The sequence below is a fragment of the Pelodiscus sinensis genome, chromosome 1 (genome assembly GCF_049634645.1).
Source record: "Pelodiscus sinensis isolate JC-2024 chromosome 1, ASM4963464v1, whole genome shotgun sequence".
In the NCBI taxonomy this organism is placed as follows: Eukaryota; Metazoa; Chordata; order Testudines; family Trionychidae; genus Pelodiscus; species Pelodiscus sinensis.
In genome coordinates, this window is record NC_134711.1 from 330444985 (window position 1) to 330465302 (window position 20318).

Consider the following 20318-nt stretch of genomic DNA (forward strand, 5'->3'; position numbering starts at 1 on the left):
AGGCACTCATTGGATTACTAATGTTGATTAACAGCAACATCAGGGAAGTTACAGAAAACTGGAAGAAAGCAAATGTGCTTGTCAGTGTGACATTGGATGACATAATGGAGCAGCTGATAATGGATTGATTAATAGAGAATAAAGGGAAATATAGTTAATACCAATCAGCATGGGTTTCTGGAACATAGAGCCCGTCAAACTAATTTGATTTTTTTATAGGCACAGGAAATCTGGGGTCTATCTCCAGCTCTGCCCCAGGCCTCCTGGGTGACCTTGGGCAAGTCACTGCCCCTCTCCATGCCTCAGTTTCCCCACAGGTGATAATTATAGTGACCTCCTTTGTAGCGCAAGAGCTACCACAACACAGTGTGATGTAAGAGCACGGTGTGGTTACTACGTGCAAAATGGGTGTGAACAACCAGGGGTGAGGTTTCAGGGGAGCATCTGGCCCGTGGAACTCAGTGTGAATGCGGCTTGGGTTTCTGTTTAGACCATGGATGCTCCCAACTGGCCCAACACACTCTGTGTTAGATCCACCTCTGCTGTTCTGGGGAAATCCTGCCCCCACTGCTTACCGGACAGCAGGGGCCTGTCGGGGTAGAAGCAGGCTCCATTCTGCTGGGGCAGAGATGTGGTGCAAGAGGTTGGCATGCTGGCTGCCTCTGCATCAGGGTTATGAGGCAGGGCAGTGAATTCTGCTGCTTCGTAGATCTGCCGCCATCAGCTCCCCTCTCCGCAAGGAGAGCACGTCAGCGGCCCTGCAGGGAAGGGTCCTTCCCCCGAGGCTGATCAGCTCCCTGGGCCGTGCCCGGTGTCTCTGGCGTGATGGGAAGGTGGCCTGGGACAGTAGTGACAGGTGGCCCCAGCGGTGTGGAGCAGGAATGGAGCGGCTGGACAGGACAAGATGGCAGCTGCTCTGTCAGCTGTCTGCCGACCCCCGGAGCGTTACAAAAAGAGGTTCTGAGACGCTTGGCCCAGCTCCGTTTTGGCCCTCAGTCCTCCTGGGCCAAACAAAGGCCGAAAGCCTTCAGCTCCCTGGGGATGGGATTTTCCAGACACCTGAGTGACTTAGGAGCAGCAGCCCCTTTGGAAATCAAGCCTATTGGAAGCCAGTGGAAGGTGGGTTTCTAAATTATGTCCCTTTTCTACCCCCTGAAAGACAAAGAGGAAAGGTGGGGAATTATTTCCCTACTACAGGTATTCATCGAATCATAGAATACTAGGACTGGAAGGGACCTCGAGAGGTCATCGGGTCCAGTCCCCTGCCCTCATGGCAGGACCAAATACTGTCTAGACCATCCCTGGTAGACATTTATCTAACCTGCTCTTAAATATCTCCAGAGATGGGGATTCCACAACCTCCCTGGGCAATTTATTCCAGTGTTTGACCACCCTGACAGGTAGGAACTTTTTCCTAATGTCCAACCTAAACCTCCCTTGCTGCAGTTTCAGCCCATTGCTTCTTGTTCTATCCCCAAGGCCAAGATGAACAAGTTTTCTCCCTCCTCCTCATGACACCCTTTTAGATACCTGAAAACTGCTATCATGCCCCCTCTCAATCTTCTCTTTTCTAAACTAAACGAGCCCAGTTCTTTCAGCCTTCCTTCACAGGGCATGTTCTCTAGAGCTTTAATCATTCTTGTTGCTCTTCTCTGGACCCTCTCCAATTTCTCCACAACTTTCTTGAAACAACGTGACCAATTTCTCTGGACCCTCTCCAGTGGTATTAAGGCTTACCATCACAGAACTGCCACATATGCCGTCCTGTGTGTAATTCGAACGCCACTTGGGTGAGAATTACTCCCAATGTACGAACATAACCAAATGCATCCATGTTCTGTACCCACCGGCCTGCAGTTCTAAGTGCCAACGGGAGAAGGCCCTTGGGGTACTTCCATCATGGTGCACTCTAGTGTGGTTAAAACTCTGGCAAAGAACCATAAAAACTGGCTTTATAACAAACAAGAGGTGCTGACAGCCATTATGGGACCTTAGCTGAAGGCAGGTGAGGGAGACTTCGGGAGTGCACTTTGCCCCCTAGTAGGGTTAGATTCATGGCTGGATCTCTCTCCTCTCAAGTCTCGGAGGGGTTGCAGTATTAGTCTGTCTCTGCAAAAACAATGAGGAGTCCTGTGGCACCTTAATGACTTCTTTGTTTCAGTCTTAACCAAGAAGTGTAATGATGCAGGGATGCCCAACATAACGTAGGTCGGTGGAAATGGAGTAGGTTGAGAAGTTAAAATAAAAGAACAAGTGAAAATTACTTAGAAAAGTTCGATGTCTTCTAGTCCCCACGACCTGATGAAATGCATCCTAGAATACTCAAGGAGCTGATAGAGGAGGTATCTGAGCCTCTAGCTGTCATCTTTGTAAAGTCATGGAAGATGGGACAGATTCCAGAAGACTAGAAAAAGGCAAATCTAGTGCCCATCTATAAAAAGGGAAATAAGAACAACCCAGGAAATTAGAGACCAGTCAGTTTAACTTCTGTGCCAGGAAAGAAAATGGATAATTAAGGCATTAATCTGCAAATATCTGGAAAATAATAAGGTGATAGATAACAGCCAACATGGATTTGTAAAGAACAAATCATGCCAAACAAATCTGATAGCTTTCTGTGATAGGATAACAGGTTTTATGGATAAGGGAGAAGCAGTGGCCGTGGGATATTGAGACTTTAGTAAGTCATTTGACAGGGTCTCGCATGAGTTTGTCAGTGAACTAGGGAAATACAACCTAGATAGATTTACTATAATGTGGGTAACTGGACAAACTGGAGAAATGGTCTGAAGTGAACAGGATGAAGTTTAATAAGGACAAATGCAAAGTGCTCCACTTAGGAATGAACAATCCGTTTCACACATACAGAATGGGAAGCGACTGTCTAGGAAGGAGTACGGCAGAAAGGGATTTAGGGGTCTTCGTGGACCACAAGTTGAATATGAGTCAGCAGTGTGATGCTGTTGCAAAAAAGCAAACATGATTCTGGGATCCATTAACAGGAGTGTTGTGAGCAAGACACGAGAAGTCATTCTTCCGCTCGACTCTGCGCTGGGTAGGCCTCCGTTGGCGTATTGTGTCCAGTTCTGGGCACCGCATTTCAAGGAAGATGTGGAGAAATTGGAGAGGGTTCAGAGAAGAGCAACAAGAATGATGAAAGGTCTAGAGAACATGAGCTAGGAGGGAAGACTGAAAGAATTGGGCTTGTTTAGTTTGGAAAAGAGAAGACTGAGCGGGGACATACGGTTTTCAGGTATCTAAAAGTGTCACAGGAAGGAGGGGGGAAATTGTTCTCCTTGGCCTCTGAGGATAGAACAAGAAGCAAGGGGCTTAAACTGCAGCAAGGGAGGTTTAGGTTGGACATTAGGAAAAAGTTCCTACCTGTCAGGGTGGTGAAACACTGGAATAAGTTGCCGAGGGAGGTTGTGGAATCTCCATCACAGGAGATACTTAAGAGCAGGGTAGACAGACACCTGTCAGGGATGGTCTAGACATTACTGGGTCCTGCCGAGAGGGCAGGGGGCTGGACTCAGTGACCTCTCGAGGTCCCTTCCAGGTCTAGTGTGCTAGGATTCTCGGACAGAAAAAGCTCTGTTCCCTCAACAGAAATATTGCCCAAGCAAAGACCAAGGATCCCAGATCTATTTGGCTACGTCTAGACTGGCATGATTTTCCGGAAATGCTTTTAACGGAAAAGTTTTCAGTTAAAAGCATTTTCGGAAAAGAGCGTCTAGATTGGCACGGATGCTTTTCCGCAAAACCACTTTTTGTGGAAAAGCGTCCGTGGCCAATCTAGACGCGCTTTTGCGCAAAAAAGCCCCGATCGCCATTTTCACAATCAGGGTTTTGCGCAAAACAAATCTCACAGCTGTCTACACTGGCCCTTTTGCGCAAAAGGGACTTTTGCCCGAACGGGAGCAGCATAGTATTTCCGCAAGAAGCACTGATTTCTTACAGTAAGTACGTCAGTGCTTTTGCGGAAATTCAAGCAGCCAGTGTAGACAACTGGCAAGCGGCTGATTTTCCGGAAAAACTGGCCAGTCTAGACACAGCCTTTATGTTTAGAGTTAAGATGGTTACAAACGGGGGCCAAGATTCACCCGTGAGGTGAGGAGACCCAGCTCTGATGGCTTCGGTCTTGCTGCACCTGCTGATGCCTCCAGGGCTATGTCTAGACTGCAAGCCTCTTTCGAAAGAGAGCGTCTAGACTGCACGTTGAACTTTCGAAAAAGCAGCTTGCTTTTTCGAAAGAAAGCATGCAGTGAGTCTGGATGCTGTCTTTTGAAGAAGCCCTATTTACATTGAAGAACGCCTTCTTTCGAAAGAGGAACTTTCGAAAGAAGGCGTTCTTCCTCGTGAAATGACGTTTACCGCCATCGAAAGAAAAGCCGCGTTCTTTCGATTTAATTTCGAAAGAACGCGGCTTGAGTCTGGACGCAGGGGAAGTTTTTTCGGAAAAAGGCTACTTTTCCCGAAAAAAACCCTGAGTCTGGACACAGCCCAGGGGAAGAATGTGGGTCTTTGCCAGGAAGTGTCAAGTTGCGATACTCAGGGGGCACGGCTTCCGTGGGAGCCCATGGAGAGGCGGTGGAGGGTGTGTCTCACCAGGGCCGTGGTAACTTATGGCATCAGCGATGATGTCACAGTGCAGATGCAGGAGGTTGCGGCAGCATCAGCAGCTGCTGTGGGTGCAGTAGAGGAGCAGAGCCAGATGGGAACCTGGAGACCTTGAGGTGGCTCCCCTTGGTCCTCTCCAGAGGCCCCTGAGTAGAGGTGGCGTGTAGCAGGGAGGCAGAAGACGTGTCCTATCTCTCTCATACCCACCCCTGTGCCGAAGCTGGCAAATGCCCCATGCCAGAGACCTCTTCTGCCAACCATGGTCAGAAGCGGAGACAACCCCGGAGCTGATCCAGAGCCTGCCACCTCTCCCCGAGTCATCAGGGTGACGGTGAAGACCCCCCGGCAGAAGGAGGAGTTTTTGGTGCGCGAGGACAGGCCCATCAAGGAGTTTAAGGACAACATCTCCGCTCGTTTCTCCTCTCCCACCGACCAGCTGGTGCTGATATTCGCCGGCAGGATCCTGAAGGATCACCAGACCCTGCGCCAGCACGGCATCCATGACGCCGCCACCGTCTACCTCGTCATCCAGTCGAGGAGATCCCAGGAGCATGCGGGTCAGAACACCAGCTCCCCGAAAGGTGATGCTGCCACCCCGGGGGAGGACGGCCTCCTCTCCAGGCCGGACTCGACCGGCAGCGTGGCCTTCGGCACGGACGGCCTGCAGGAGTTCGTCAGCAGCCTCGGCCTGAACACGGCCAACTTCTCCGCCTTCCAGAGCCAGCTGACGTCCAACCCCGAGATGATGTTCCAGCTCCTGGAGAACCCCTTCATCCAGAGCCGGCTCTCCAACCCGGACCTGATGGCCGATTTGATCGCGGACAACCCTCTGACGCAGCAAGTCATCCAGAAAAGCCCGGAGATCGGCCGCTTCCTGAACACGCCCGACATGCTGGGGCTCATGGTGGAGCTCGCTCGGAGCCCGGCCACCGTGCGGGAAATCATGAAGGACCCCAGCCAGGCCTTGGGCTTCCTGGCCAGCATCCTGGGGGGAGGCAGCGATCGCCCGGATTTCCTGCCGACGGCCGCGCAGACGGAGGGGGCGGGGAACTCGCCGGCTTCTCCGAGGAACGGCTCACCCCTCGCCAGCAGCCAAGCCCCTTTGCGTGCGAGAAGGAGACCTTCCCCCCCAGCTTCTCCCACGCCCTCCAGCTCCCCCAGCGACAGCAGCAGCTGCAGCGGCTGCAGCTTGAGTGACTGCCCTGCCCCGAGCTACGTCGGAGCCAGCCTGGAGCCAGGAAAAGGAACCGGAGCTGACATCTCGACCATCCTCAAGAGCTTGCTGCAGCAGACCATCAAACCGCTGGTGCAGAACATCCTGGCTGCCTCCGGTGCAAGGGGCGAGCGGCAGCCGTTCAGCCAGAACCCCGACCCGGGGCCACAGGAGCTGCCGCAGGGCCCCCCACCAGATGGGAAGTCTCCCACGCAGCCCCTCCTGGCCTCCCATCCACCAAGCCAGCCCCCGGAGGCTCTGCCGGACCTTCGAGAAATGCCAGCGCTGGCACAGATTCAGCAGAGGCTGCAGGCCCTGGCGATGGGAGAACCCGGGGTCCCCCTGCAGTTCCTCTCTCCTTTAGTGGGGCTGGGGCACCCTGACTCTGTCTCTGGGCTCAACGAAGCCGCCCCCCCGGCCTCCGCCGCGTCCAGCCCGCCGTTCACCGTGCAGCAGATGCTGCAGGCGCTTGCCGGAGCAAATCCTCCGGGAGCCCAAAATCTCTAAAAAGGTGCCGGGGCTGCTGAACGCCAGGGGATTCCTAAGCCGCCGTGTAAATTTCCCCAGCTCCGCCAGCAGCCAGAGAAGATGCGGATGTGACAAGGACAGACTCTTTCGTGGACTCCCAGCCACCCCAGCAACACGGCGGTCGCTTAATAAGAAAAAAAAACCAACCCTAAAGACACAAAAACCAAAGAAGAATGCCATGATTTCTGATAAAAAGGCCTTACATCTTTCAGCCCCTCCTTTGTGTATTTCATTCTGGCTCAGGTCTCTCAGCCTAAAGTAGGAGAGCAGCAGCCGTAGCCATAAGGGGGTTCAAAGCGGACTCTGATAAAGGGGTTTCCTGCATCAAAAACAAATAAAGTGAGAGGAAGAAAAAAAATAGAGCTGAAAAAAACCTGTCTTATTTTCCAAGAGAAAACACAGAGAAAACCATTTCCGGGTGGGGCTTAGCAGCTGTTTCATGAACCCCAACACATGGGGAGAAAATAAGGACAGTTTCTGGTTGATTTTTTTAAAATTAAACATTTTCAACCAGCTCTACTAACAATCAGTTCCCAGGTGTAGTAGAAAGAGAGAGCTGAAAGTGTGGGGCCCCGTGGAAGGCCTGAGGCCACAGCCGGGGCCTGGCCTAACATTCCTGTGCGAGGTTGGGGTGTCCTCGTGCGGGCTGCTGGGGTGTATTTGCACAGTCGGTGTGTTCCCAACAGGCTGACCGTCCCTGTGTTGAGTTCCTGTTTCCGACACTGCCTGACAGGCCGGCGTCTGCTTTGACAAGGGCTTGACAGAGGCTCGTGGAATAACTTTGGCTCACTTTAGTTCAGGCCTCTGGTTTGTGTCAGGCTCTCTCCCTGTTGCACCAACAGGCGCCTGTTGATATTTCAAAAACATCCTTATCCTGAAAATTGTTCCTCACACGCCTCACCGACTGCTCCCTGCAAGATCAAGATCTGCAGCAATGTGGCTGTAGCCAGTTGTTGAAGTTAATCATTGAATCCCAGGGTGCTCAGAGACCTCTGGAGTCATCGCGTCCAGCCCCCTGCCCAAAGCAGGACCAACCCCAACTCCATCATCCCAGCCAGGGCTTGGTCAAGATGGGACTTAAAAACCTTTAGGGATGGAGAATCCACCCCCTCCCTAGGGAACCCAGCCCAGCGCTTCCCCACCCACTAGGGGAATAGTTTCCCCTTTCTCCTGCAGTACATCATTGAAGGACACTTGGGGTTGGTCCTGCTTTGGGCAACAGGATTCGATGACTCCTGAGGTCTCTTCCAGCCCTGGGATTAAAGGACAGAAGAAAACAGACCCCTCCTTCCTTCCTAGGCCGCTCCTGCAGCCCCAGGGAAAGGGTCCCAACAGCACACAGCTATAGACCCTGCATGGCATCCACACAGGCTGTGAATCAGGACAGGGACGAAGGAGATCAGGGTTCTATCCCCAAACTGTGCCTGTCATGTGACTTCCCTGTACCTCGGCTTCCCCATCTCTAAATAGGAATAATCAGAATCCCAGGGCTTGGAGAGACCTCTGGAGTCATCGAGTGCAGCCCCCTGCCCAAAGCAGGACCAACCCCGACTCCATCATCCCAGCCAGGGCTTGGTCAAGCCGGGACTTAAACCCCTCTAGGGATGGAGATTCCACCCCCTCCCTAGGGAACCCATCCCAGCGCTTCCCCACCTGCCTAGGGAAATATCCAACCTAGTCCTCCCCCACTGTAACTTGAGCCCATTGCTCCTTGTTCTGCCACCTGCCACTACTGAGAACAGCCTCTCTCCAGCCTCTTTGGAACCCCCCTTCAGGAAGTTGCAGGCTGCTCTCAAATCCCCCCTCACACTTCTCTTCTGCAGACTCAACAAGCCCAAATCCCTCAGCCTGTCCTGGTAGGCCATGTGCTCCCGCCCCCTCAGCATTTCTTTTGCCCTCTGCTGGACTTTCTCCAGTGCGTCCATGTGACGGCGCGTTGGGGGTCCCCCGTTTCCTGCACCCCGAAATGGCACAAACAGACTGCACCAGCCGGTGGAATAGAGGAAGTTTATTGCCTCTCCAGGATACAGCACAGCACAGATGGAATCTGGTCACAGAGCTGGGCTAGGATGCCTCAGGCCCCCTTGAGATGGGGGAGACTGGGCCCCTAAACTCCAGCCCCTTTCCCTAGGCTGTCTCCTCCATGCTTCCAGCAGCAACTCAACTCACACTCTTCCAGCCCTGCCCCCCAGCCAAGGTAGCATTCCCCCTTCCTTTGTTCCTCTCCATGGGGGGTGTCTGGTCACTGGTTTGCATAGTGACTCATCCTGTTTTGCTGGGTCGTGGTACCCACGGCAGCCAGTGGGGGTTACCCCAGAGCCAGCAGCATAGAAACCGGCCAGGTACCCCCACTACGTCACAGTCCATGTCCGTTGTGTAATGGGGGGCCCCGAACTGGAGGCGTTACTCCCGACGTGGCCTCATCGCGCACACCCGGGAATCAGTCAAAGCCTGGGCCAGACTTGGCAGCCACCCTGCGAAGGCGGTAGAAGCATTTCCCATTGCTTCTGGCTCCGCTCGGGGGTGACCAGTCGGCCTCAGGCTGGTTTGAGCACGTTCAAAGGGAGGAAAGGTGAAGAGCCGCTTGGTCAATCAGTGACTCGCTCGGCCGTGCCGGCCAGCTCCCTGGGACGTAATGTGAGCTCCGGCAGCTCCTTAGGGAGATTTATACGCGCCGCTCGGTTGAAAGGTGAGCTTAATGGGCCGTGCGAGGCCGCTGGGGGAGTCGCGGGGCTGGTTCACACGGCGCACGCCCGGGCTGGCGCTGACGTGTGCATTCCGGCACACCTCCCTCGCAAGCCAGCCCGGCAGCGAAGGAGCCGAGCGCAAAGCCAGGGGGATGTGGGGCCTCCGCCAGAGACGGGTGAGGGCCACACACACACTCCTGGGGGGCACCGTGGACTTTCCAGCGGCCCCTTTGGGATTATTCTCACGCAGACCCTGGCTTGGCAAAGCAAGACAGCCCACCCTGAGCAGTCACACCTGCTCCCGGCCCGCTCGGTACGTCTACATTGCAATTGGACACCCGGGGCTGTTCAGCTGTGGAGTGGGCCTCTGGGCGGAGGGGGTCTGGGTCCCGCACGGGCCAGCCGTGGGTTTTGGTGGCCGTGTAGGCCTGACTATTCCCTTCAGCGTTACGTCCATGCTTCAGAGCTGTACAGAACCGCGCCGGAGCTCAGTATATGCTTAAAGTAAAGCAGGGTGGGGCAGGACCCCGACATGGGTCAGGAACCTATTTCAACGGGCTCACCCAGGCTGGCTGAGACTTGGGGCCTTCGGCGCTAGGCTCCGGGGCTCAGGTTACAGGCCCCCTGCCTGGGCCAGAAGGCCGTGGGTCCCCCCTTCAGCCAAGGGGTCCATCGGGCTGGACTTCAGTGCCCCCTGCACTGACAGATTAGCTCTCAGAAAGTGCTTGTGGTAAAATGAAGCTGGAGACCCCCTGAAGCAAAGCGTGTGCTTATGCGTTTTGCGGACCAGGGCCTTACTAGGTGCCTTTCTTCCCCACACTCCTCTGGGAGAGACAAGTTGGGGGTGGGGATAGCACTCTTTCGGAGAGACCAGCTAAAGCGGGTCCCCTAAAGGATCTGCCTCCCCCACCTTGACCCTGTAAGATTCTGGGACTCTGGTGGTGACAGAAACCGCCGGGCCTGGCTTAGCACGCCCATTTCACAGCTTGGCAAACAGGGACCGTGCTTGTCCCGCCTCAAATTACGCAAAGGCAGAGCCGGGAAGGAGCGATTCCTTGAGGTACTCGGCCACCTGATGATTCCCTGATCTTTGAAGACTCCAGCGTGGCCTCTCCGAGCTCCCAGCCTGCTGGCAAGTCGGCGAACCCAGGACTCCTGAGTCCTCACAACAGGGCTGCTGTCTTTCCTCCTGGGATTTCAGCCTCCCTGCACCGTGGCCGCTTGTCCAGCAGAAATGCCAGCAGACTCCCTTCCAGTCCTCCAGTTTCTCTAGAATGGTCAGTGGCCCCTTGGGACCAGAGGCCTGAGAAATCCATGGTTCCCGAGCCAGCTCACAACCAGAAAACCTGCCTCTGGGCCTTCCACGGGAGTTAACCCTTTGTCCCCTGCCTCTCTGGGCGCGGAAAAGTCTGAGAACCGCTGACAGAACAGTTCGCCGCCGCCAAGTGGTAACTGTCTCCGGCCAGGATGTGCAGAGAGCCGGATACTGGCCTGCTTGGCGTCAGTCTCCGTGTGTGGAGCTGTTCAGAGTGGGTACAAACTACTGCCTCTCTCATTGCTCTGCTGAGGGGCTGCAGGCTTGGGAGTGGACAGGTCTGGACAGCTTTCCCCAGCCAGAACCGGGCCGCGCACGGCAGAGATCTCTCCTCCCCCATCTGGGGCAGATGACAGCTGCTTAGGCAACCTGAGGGGGTAAACACAGGGCCTGAGACTCTAACACTGCTGGCCTGGCCTGCTCATTCCTGCTTGGGGCGCTGGGAAGGATTTCCTGAGTCCCTGAGCCCCCGATTTTCGCAGGCAGCCCCGTCAGATGCTGAAATGGGATCCTGGCTCAGCCAGACTGCCCCTTGGACTCTAGGAGGAGAGAAACGCTGAGGCAAATAACACTGCCGTAGAAACACGCAACGGGTTAAATCCTTGTTCTTCACTACCCCAGTCACAGACACCAGGTCCCGGGGGCTCCCTGCTGGCTCCGAGCCCCCGCTGGGATTCCCAGGGCTGCTGTATAAACACCCCTGTCCCTCCGCCCTGCGCAGTGCGGCTTCCTCATCCCTGCAGCTCCCTGTGTCCAGGCAGCGATCGCTCATCACCAGGAGCCTGGTGAGTCCTGGGAATGAGACCATGGGGCAGCTACCAGGCCTGCAAGTAGAGCGAAGCGCAGGAATTGGCAGCTGGCGGAAAACCCGCTCAGGAGACACTGGTTCTAGGCTGCGAGACGCCACTCGCCCTGACCGGCGTGCAGATAGCGTGGTGTCACTGTCTGGGACGCACAGCCGTGCCCTGAGCTGACAGACGCTCTGTCTGGGACGTTCCCCTGCTCTGGTAAGCGCCCCGGCTGGGGCCTCTGGTTTTGTGGCAGGGGACCCAGCTGCTCAGGAGTTAACCGGGCGATTCCTCTGTGCGGAGTGAGTCTGTCTGCGAGGTCCTAACTCTGCACACCATCATGCATGGCAGAAATGCCGGTTGGCCTGAGCCAGAACACGGGGGGAAAGGCTTGTAGTGAATTCTGCTGCTTAGGAGTACGTTTTGTACGGCAGAAGGGCCCAACTGGAGATCAGGGCCCCGTTGCACTAAAACCAGGGGTGGAGAACGTCAGGCCCAGAGGCTGAATGCGGACCCGGCTTGCCTGGATCTGCACCTAGCGCTCAGGGCTCCCCCTCAGGGCTGTAGAGCTCTCCAGCCCCTGTCACTCCCCCATGGGGCTGGAGCACACAAAATCTAGTAGCCTGAACCCCCCGAGGCTCTGGTGTGTGAGGGGAATGTGGGGAGCGTCTTTCTGCTCCTCAGGCGGGGGCCACGTTGGCAAGGGTTTGTCTTCTTTATTTTGCCCCTCATTTGTGCATGGCCCCCGACGGATTTTTCTGTGGGCCTGCGTCCCCCGACCCCCAAAAGGTTCCTCACCCCCTGAACGCACACGCACGAAAAAGCCAGTCCCCCCTCAGAGAGCTGGGTGTCAGGGTGGGACCCCACAAAAACAGCAAACACCCCCTGGTCACGGGGGTTTGCGTCCCACACCGGGGCTGGGAGCGTCTCGATGTCTCCTCGTTAGGGACTAGAAAGAGAAATTCTAACGAATCGGCAGGTCCCTGCGATGGAGCATCTGCCCCGCGCTGGCCCTACCAGGGTTAAATCCAGTCGAGGGAGGCCGAGTGACAGGCAGCCCCGTGTGAGGCTGCAGTTAATTCAGACCCAGCTGAGGGCTGTATAAACAGGACGCCAGGGAAGCTGGAGGCTGCTTGAGACACAGCAGGGCTGGGGAAAGGCAGGCAGAGCCGGGGAGCTCTGGCCAGGCAAACTCCCAGGCTGCAGGGTGTGAGACAAGGCCTGAGGATACTAAGGGCTGCAGGGAGGCAGCCAGGGCAGGGGATGACAGCAGATCCACACCCCTGTCCAGTGAGGAGTGGCCGTGTCAGGCTGCAGTTAGCCCCTGAGGCAGGGGGTCACTGAGGCAAGGTGGGCCTAGGGGGTTGGAGGTTCCCTGAGGGGGAGGACCCCAGAGCGTGGGGCACCGCAGCAGGCCAGAACTCAAAGAGCAGGGTGCCTCAGTCTGGGAGGGACGTGGGTCCTGATACAAGGTGGAAAAGCAGGTAAAGGAGGTGAAACACCGGCCAGCAGGGGGCGCTCCAGCACTGAGCAGAGCTAATTCCCGGAGTCTCCAGCAGGCGGCGCTGTGGTGGGGGGTCATGCTGCATGACAGCCCCCTTGAACATCGGGATCCAATGCTGGGCGGGAGGGAGTCGATATACGTAAATCTGTCGGCACGGTTCAAGGGAAAGAAAGCGGGTTTCTCCTTCTCCGACACGTTTCACCCCGTGGCTGATCCGCTCCGGCCTGGCCCCGTGCGTCATCGTGCACCCGTGTGCAACACGACTGGGACTCCACCAGACCAGGGGGCAGGGCCACACACCAACGGAGGCCTCTTACCCTCTTATTTGCAAACCACATTCAAGAGGGTGCGATGCTGTGACGCCCTCGCGCGGGTGGGACAGAAAGAAATGGAGGCAAGGAGGTCTGGGCACAGCAAAGCAGCCAGTGGGACGCCCAGGGTGAAACCGTGCGTTGGAGCAAGCCGCTGGTGGGTAGGTGTTGCAGATGTGAAGGTTTCCTGCATTTTCCTGTGAATATTTATCCCCCCGAAATACAACCGGGAAGGGCATTATCACACCCGTAGGTAATAGAGCAGACGGGCTTCTACGTGGCTGGGGGGAAAAGGGAATTTTCTGTAATGTTTTTATGACACCGAGGCGTGCCTCAGTTTCCCCTCTCTTTTGCACCACTAGCCAGGGGAGTGGGGGAGGTCTGTTTGCTCTCAGGTGAAGAGACATACAAAGGAACATGGCCCGGCTCTCAGAGCACAAATGAGGGAGATCATGCCCGTGGAGAATCGAAGTAAACAATGGCCAAGCCAGTCACCAGGATGTGGACAGAGAACCGGCCGGAGCCGGCCCAGTGCGGCTCCCTGTAGCTGGGCTGGGTGCCACTCGCAAATGCTGGGCGGGGAGCAGGAATCCCTGTAGCATGGACCGGCCTCTCCCAGGTCGTGCTGGGCAGAGCTCACAGTGTGAAGTAGGGGGGCTGAACCCCAGAGACTCGGCCTTGGAGGCGCTGAGGCCTCCTGGTCTATCCGGAGAGGGAGCAAGGCCCCGTGGGGTGTGGAGGGGTTTCTCCAAGGCACGGTCCCAAAGCTGGGGACCGTATGGGGCTGTGAGAACGGCCAAGCGCATGGCCCAGTGAATAGCTGAGGGAACCGGCTCCTGGCCAAACCCTACCTGACAACAGGGGGAGGGATAGCTCAGTGGTATGTGCATTGGCCTGTTAAACCTGGGGTTGTGAGTTCAATCCCTGTGAAGGCTGTTTGGGGCAAAAATTTGTCAGGGATGGTACTTGGTCCTGCTGTGAAGGCAGGGGACTGGACTCAATGACCTTCTCTTCCAGTTCTAGAAGATAGGCAGTCTCCATTATTTTTTTTTTTAAATCCTTCTTCCAAATTGCTCAGGGTCTGTCTGCGAATTGAATCACAGAACCCCATGGCTGGCAGAGACCTCAGGAGTCATCGAGTGCAGCCCCCTGCCGAAGGCAGGAACAACCCAACTTATTCATCCCAGCCAGGGCTTGGTCAAGCTGGGACTTAAACACCTCTAGGGATGGAGATTCCACCCCCTCCCTAGGGAACCCATCCCCGTGCTTCCCCACCTTCCGAGGGAAATAGTTTTTCCTAATATCCAACCTAGACTTCCCCCATGCAACTTGAGACCATCTCAAAAAAGGTATCTTGGCATTGGAAAAGGTTCAGAAAAGGGCAACAAAAATGATGAGGGGTTTGGAACAGCTGCCTTATGAAGAGAGATTAACAAGACTGGGACTTTTCAACTTAGAAAAGAGCAGACTAAGGGGGAGATATGATAGGGGTCTATAAAATCATGAAGGGAATTGAGAAAATGAACAAGGAAACGTTATTTACTTGTTCCCATAGCATAAGAGTCAGGGGTCACCAAATGAAATGAGCAGGTAGCAGGTTTAAAACAAACAAAAAGAAATGTTTCTTCATGTAGCGCACAGTTAATCTGTGGAACTCCTTGCCAGAGGATGTTGTGAAGATCAGGACTTGAACAGGGTCCAAAAAAGAGCTGGATAAATTCGTGGAGGTTGGGTCCATCAATACATATTAGGTAGGAATGGTGTCCCTAGCTTCTGTTTGTCAGGGGCTGAAAATGGGTGACAGGGGAGGGATCATTTGATGGTTCCCTGTTCTGTTCTCTCCCTCTGGGGCACCTGGCATTGGGCACTGTGGGCAGACAGGACACTGGGCTGCATGGACCGTTATGTTCATTGCTCATCTGCCACCCCTGAGAACAGCCTCTCTCCAGCCTCTTTGGAACCCCCCTTCAGGGAGTTGCAGGCTGCTCTCAAATCCCCCCTCACTCTTCTCTTCTGCAGACTAAACAAGCCCAAATCCCTCAGTCTCTCCTGGTCAATCACGTGCTCCAGACCCCGGACACCCTGAGAACCCCAGCGCACCCCAGCGGGGAGGAGGATAGGGGACTTGCTAATGAATATTCCTGGCTCCATGTACAGCAAGTGGCTTGTGCTCCTCTTTGCTTCTCTTCTCTCACAGGCCAGGGGCCCTACGCGGTGGCAACAGGCCTGCACCGTACCATGTCGGCGCTCAATTCCACCAGCTCCCACCCCGCCACGTTCGTCCTGGTGGGCATCCCGGGCCTGGAGCAGGCTCACGGCTGGATCTCCATCCCCTTCTGTCTGATGTACGTCGTGGCACTTCTCGGGAACTCCGTCCTCCTCGTCACCATCCTGACAGAGCCCCGCCTCCACGAGCCCATGTACATTTTCCTCGCCATGTTAACCGTGGCCGACCTGCTGCTCTCCACCTCCACGGTGCCGAAAGCCCTGAGCGTCTTCTGGTCTCTCTCCAAGGAGATCTCTTTCCAGGCCTGCCTCGCCCAGATGTTTTTCATCGACTTCGTCTTTTTTACCGAGTCGGCCCTCCTGCTGGCCATGGCCTTCGACCGGTACGTGGCCATCTGCGAACCCCTGCGGTATGCCACTATACTGACGCACTCTGTCATCAGGAAGATAGCCGTGGCGGCCGTCACCAGGAGCTTTGGCATCATGGTCCCCACCTTCTTCCTCCTGACGCGGCTTCACTACTGCGGCCACAACGTTATGCCTCACACCTACTGCGAGCACATCGGCGTGGCCAAGCTGGCCTGCGTGGACATCACCGTCAACGTTTGGTACGGGGTCACGGCCAGCCTCCTGTCAGCAGGGTTAGACGCTGTCTTCATCGGCGTCTCCTACACCCGCATCCTCTGCTCTCTCTTTAGCCGGCCGGCCCGAGGTGTCCAGCTCAAGGCCCTGAACACGTGCGGCTCCCACGTGTGCGTCATCTTGATGTTTTACACCCCGGCCTTCTTCTCCTGGTTCACCCTGCGGTTTGGCCACGGCATCCCCCGCAGCACCCTCGTCCTCCTGGCCAACCTCTATGTCGTCGTCCCCCCCATGCTCAACCCCATCGTGTACGGGGTGAGGAGCAAGCAGGTCTGGGAAGGAGCCGCCCGCGCCTTCTCCCAGCTGAGCGGCAAGCCGGGTTGGCGATGGAGCCGGGGCGAGGGGACGTCGGGTGGACGCAGCGGCGGGAGGGCGGCGTGATGAGGCTGGAACCGGCAGGCTCCGGATTCCTGGAACGGGTCGTTTCATGGGAGCGTTCCCCGCCCTGCCCTAAGCCGACCTGCTCGTCCGTCAAAGTCCTTTACCAATTGAAAATTGCCCCTCTGCTGCGCCCCTCCTCCCCCAGCAGCTCGGCTAGGTCACTGACGGGCGCCCGAGACATCTCTAGGAAGGGGTCAAGTGCAGAACAGGCTACCCACGGTGGGGAAAGACCATTCGGCGGGTTGCAAAGCCAAGCGTTCACTAGCTGGCCCGGGCCAGAAGGACGGGGGCCCAGGCAGGCTGAATGTAGCCCCCGGCGGGTATGTTTTGTGATGCTGCCTTGGACTGATTGATCTGCCTGACTCAGAACAGCCCCTCATTTGGGTCCCCCGTATTCTGGGGGGGTCGCCTAGCCACCAGGCTATGGACTACCCTGCAGTGGGGCTTGTGACAGGCCGGCAGGTGTGCCTGCCTCAGTTTCCCCTGTAGCGGCCGAGGCAAAGGGATATTGTCTCTCTCTTCAGCGCGATTCAACCCCCGAGCCATATAAAGCGCCACCGTTCACAGATCCCCCGGAGTAAAGACAGGTCCCCTCAAATCCGCTCATTGAACGACGGTTTCCAGGTGGCAGCTCGTCAAGTCCCACACAAGGGTTCCCAGCTGCCTGCCCATGAGCTGGTCACCCCTCTGTCCCGTTCGCCAGCCCCTGTTCCAGGACCCCCCTCTCCTGAGGCACCCCAGACCCACATCTCTCCACAGCCCCCAGGCAGGTGCCCTGCCAGGGCCCCTGGCTGGATTCCACCCCCCAGGCCTCCCAACTGGAATCCTGCCCCTATGAAAGGGACCTCCTCTTTCCTGGGCTCCTCCCAGCACCGTCCACACGGGGGTCAGGCCGCCTGCCAGGGGGCTCCCTCCTTCCTGCCCCCTGCTTCTGGGCCTGACCAGACTGGCTCTTCCCCTCGCTCCTGGGGACCTGTGAACGAGCCTCCCCACCCCTCAGCTCCGGCCTACGCCCCCAGCTCTCCACTGGCAGCTGTTTCCCTCGGGGAGGCCTCTGCTGGCCGTGGGGCCTGCCTCGCTCTCCCCCGCCCCCTCCTCCAGCCCAGGTGTTCTCAATTGGGGCAGGGGCTGGGTCACAGGCTCACGGGCCCCTGCGTCCCCCTCATCTAGTGCCCGGATTCCTCTTGGAGCTGGGGCAGCCGCTGGAGCAGAGACAATGACCCAGGCCTGGATGCTTGGTCCCTAGCTCTATGGCCGGAGGAGCATTTAATGCACGACACCGAGCGGGAGTGCTCCCACGGGCAGACAGAGGCAGCCCGAGCCCCCGCGGTCCAACCGCAGGAAAGGATAATTCCCCTTGGTTCTCCCCTTCGGCGCCCAGGCCCAGGCGGTACCTCAGAGCCGCTCTGCCCAACCTCCGAATGGACCGTGTCAAACCCCTCGGTAAGAAGGACGAGGAGTCCAGTGGCACCGTTTATTTGGGCCTCGGCTTCCGTGGGCCGGAGCCACCTTCCTCAGATGCACCCCACGAAAGCCGAGGCCCAAATAAATGTGTTAGGTGCCACCGGACTCCTCGCGGTTTGTGCTGAAACGGATTAACCCGGCCACCCCTCGGAGACTCAGCTCCCCAAAGCCAAACTGGTACCGTGTGGCGGAGAGAGTCACCTCGCTGGAGAGGGGTTACTTTCCCTTTCCAATGAGGACTAGAACACCAGGCCTAGGTGTAGCTACAGTCCCGGCATACGGGGAGAGGAATACACGAGAGGAAGCGAGGTCTAGTAGTTAGAGGACAGGACTCCATGTTTGGGGACCATGGCCACACCCAGTTTTGCTACCAACCTACTGTATGACGTTTGGCAACTCACCACCTGCTCTTGTGCCTCAGTTTCCCTTCGGTAAAATGCAGCTAACACTGCTGAGAGTGGGAGGAGGGAGGCTAGGCTGATCCATGGGTGTGTATGGGTCAGACCAAAGGTCCATCTAGTCCACTGTCCTGTCTGCCGACAGTGGCCAATGCCAGATACCCCAGAGGGAGTGAACAGAACAGGGATCATCAAGTAATCCCGCTCCTGTCGCCCATTCCCAGCCTCCGACAAACCCAGGCTAGGGCCACCGTCCCTACCTTACCCATTGATGGGCCTAACCTCCGGGCATTTATCTAGGTCTGTTTTGAACCCTGTTTCCAGAAATCTGGGGAGAAACTGGTTCTGCCCTGCTCTGCACCGTGTGCTGGGATGTTATCATTCCAGCCGCACGGCCCCATCGCACGAGGTGCTGGAGAAACACGGAACCGTCCCAAAGATCCCGCAATCCAGAGTCCCTGTTCCCAGCCAAAGCCTGCCGCTGGGGCTACGGGGGCTGGAGGCAAGGGAGGCTTTTCACCAGTGCAGTGGGGCTTAGCCCAGGAGGCAGGTCCCAGACCCCAGCCATGTCATGGTGTGGAGACACACCTAGTGTAAACACCAAACACTCAGAATGTCCTGTTAGGGGTCACAGAATCCCAGGGCTGGTAGAGACCTCAGGAGTCATCGGGTCCAAGGCAGGACCAACCCAACTCCATCATCCCAGCCAGGGCTTGGTCAAGCTGGGACTGGAGGGAATAGTTTTGGACACTCTGGATGCAGGTGAAAACACGCAGAGGATTTGTTGCACACAGCTGGTGGAGTGCTCCTCAGGGGTTAACCTGGTGAACACTAGTTAATGAAAACATTACCATCGACGATATAGGCAACAGATGGGCAGAGTGGAAGCGATTTGATAGGGTCTGGCGGCAAGACGTAATGAGCTCATGAGCCAATAAACTATGAAGGTTACACAGCATCTCCGCCCATTGCCAATTAAACATCTCATCAATAATACAGGGAGTTATCCCTAACGAGCGAAATAAAGCCAACATACACAAGACAAGCATTTTAATGGCAACTTGGTTGAAATTATGATGCGTCTCCTGCGAGATGGTACGGCCGCGCGTTGGCGGAGTCCTTGGGTCACAGGCTTATCTAGGATTAAAGGAGACCGGGAGAACGACTTCCGGGAAGTTTGTTTTGGCACCAGCCAGGGGCTTATCGGAGTGAGGCCCTTTTGGAACGTGGTTGCCAGGGCGACCAGGGTCATGCTGGCTGCTTGTGCTGTGCATTCCCAGGCCTACCCCGAATTTAGGATAGCTTACGGTTTCTTAGCGAAATACCGTGGACTGCCTCAGTTTACCCCTACAGGGACTCAAAAACCTCCAGGGATGGAGATTCCACCCCCTCCCTAGGGAACCCATCCCAGCGCTTCCCCACCCGCCTAGAGAAATAGTTTTTCCTAATATTCAACCTAGACCTCCCCTACTGCAATTTGAGCCCATTGCTCCTTGTTCTGTCATATGTCACTACTGAGAACAGCCTCTCTCCATCCTCTTCGGAACCCCCCTTCAGGAAGCTGAAGGCTGCTCTCAAATCCCCCCTCACTCTTCTCTTCTGCAGACTGAATAAGCCCAACCACCACCTGAAAGGGACCCCAAGCCAGCCCCCAGACTGCAGTGCACACACGGCCAGGGGGTCATTGGCTGCCCTACCCTAGTAGGCGGTAGCTTGGGGCTGCATGCACAGTGGCTGCCCTCTGCCAACTGCGCTGGGCAGTCCAGCCTCCAGCGCTGTCTGTACGGCACCTTCCCCAGCACACGCTGTGCAGGACACATCACGCACCCAGCAGGAGATCCATGTTCCCTCTATTTTTTTTCATCCATGCGTGGAATAAATATTGTCACGTGCACCAGGGTGTGTGGTTGTGCACCACCCGTAGAGAAACATGCTGCTGGCTGTGGGCGCTTTGCTCATCCACGGGGCAGGTCCTGAACCTCTCCTTCCTGCAGCCCCTCATCATGGGGTCCAAGGATGGTCCAAGGACAACGTGATTGTCAGGAGTAAGGTCGCCAGTGGCCCTTCTGGAATCTCTGACTCCTCTCGGACAGGCTGTAGCTCCTGGTTGCGGCACCGGGAAGATGTTTTCCACGGGCATTGGGCCGACAAAAGGGGGGGCTATTGGAGGAGTGAGGACGCCACAGGAGAGCTGGTGGTGGAAAGGAACCGCTGGTGAAACGATCGCTGTTTCAATTAAACGGA

At 56.3% G+C, this 20318-nt stretch overlaps 2 protein-coding genes across 2 annotated transcripts; both read left to right on the forward strand.

Moving 5' to 3' along the window:
- The first annotated feature begins 4638 nt into the window (after window positions 1-4638).
- LOC142826609 (ubiquilin-1-like) lies at window positions 4639-6718 on the forward strand. Its single transcript, XM_075919711.1, has one exon. It carries the CDS (start codon window positions 4877-4879, stop codon window positions 6335-6337), a length of 1461 nt encoding a protein of 486 aa, XP_075775826.1. The 5' UTR covers window positions 4639-4876; the 3' UTR covers window positions 6338-6718.
- A 7992-nt stretch (window positions 6719-14710) lies between these two features.
- Window positions 14711-19090, forward strand: LOC102456393 (olfactory receptor 52B2-like). Its single transcript, XM_075922491.1, has one exon. It carries the CDS (start codon window positions 15202-15204, stop codon window positions 16210-16212), a length of 1011 nt encoding a protein of 336 aa, XP_075778606.1. The 5' UTR covers window positions 14711-15201; the 3' UTR covers window positions 16213-19090.
- Window positions 19091-20318: the final 1228 nt, after the last annotated feature.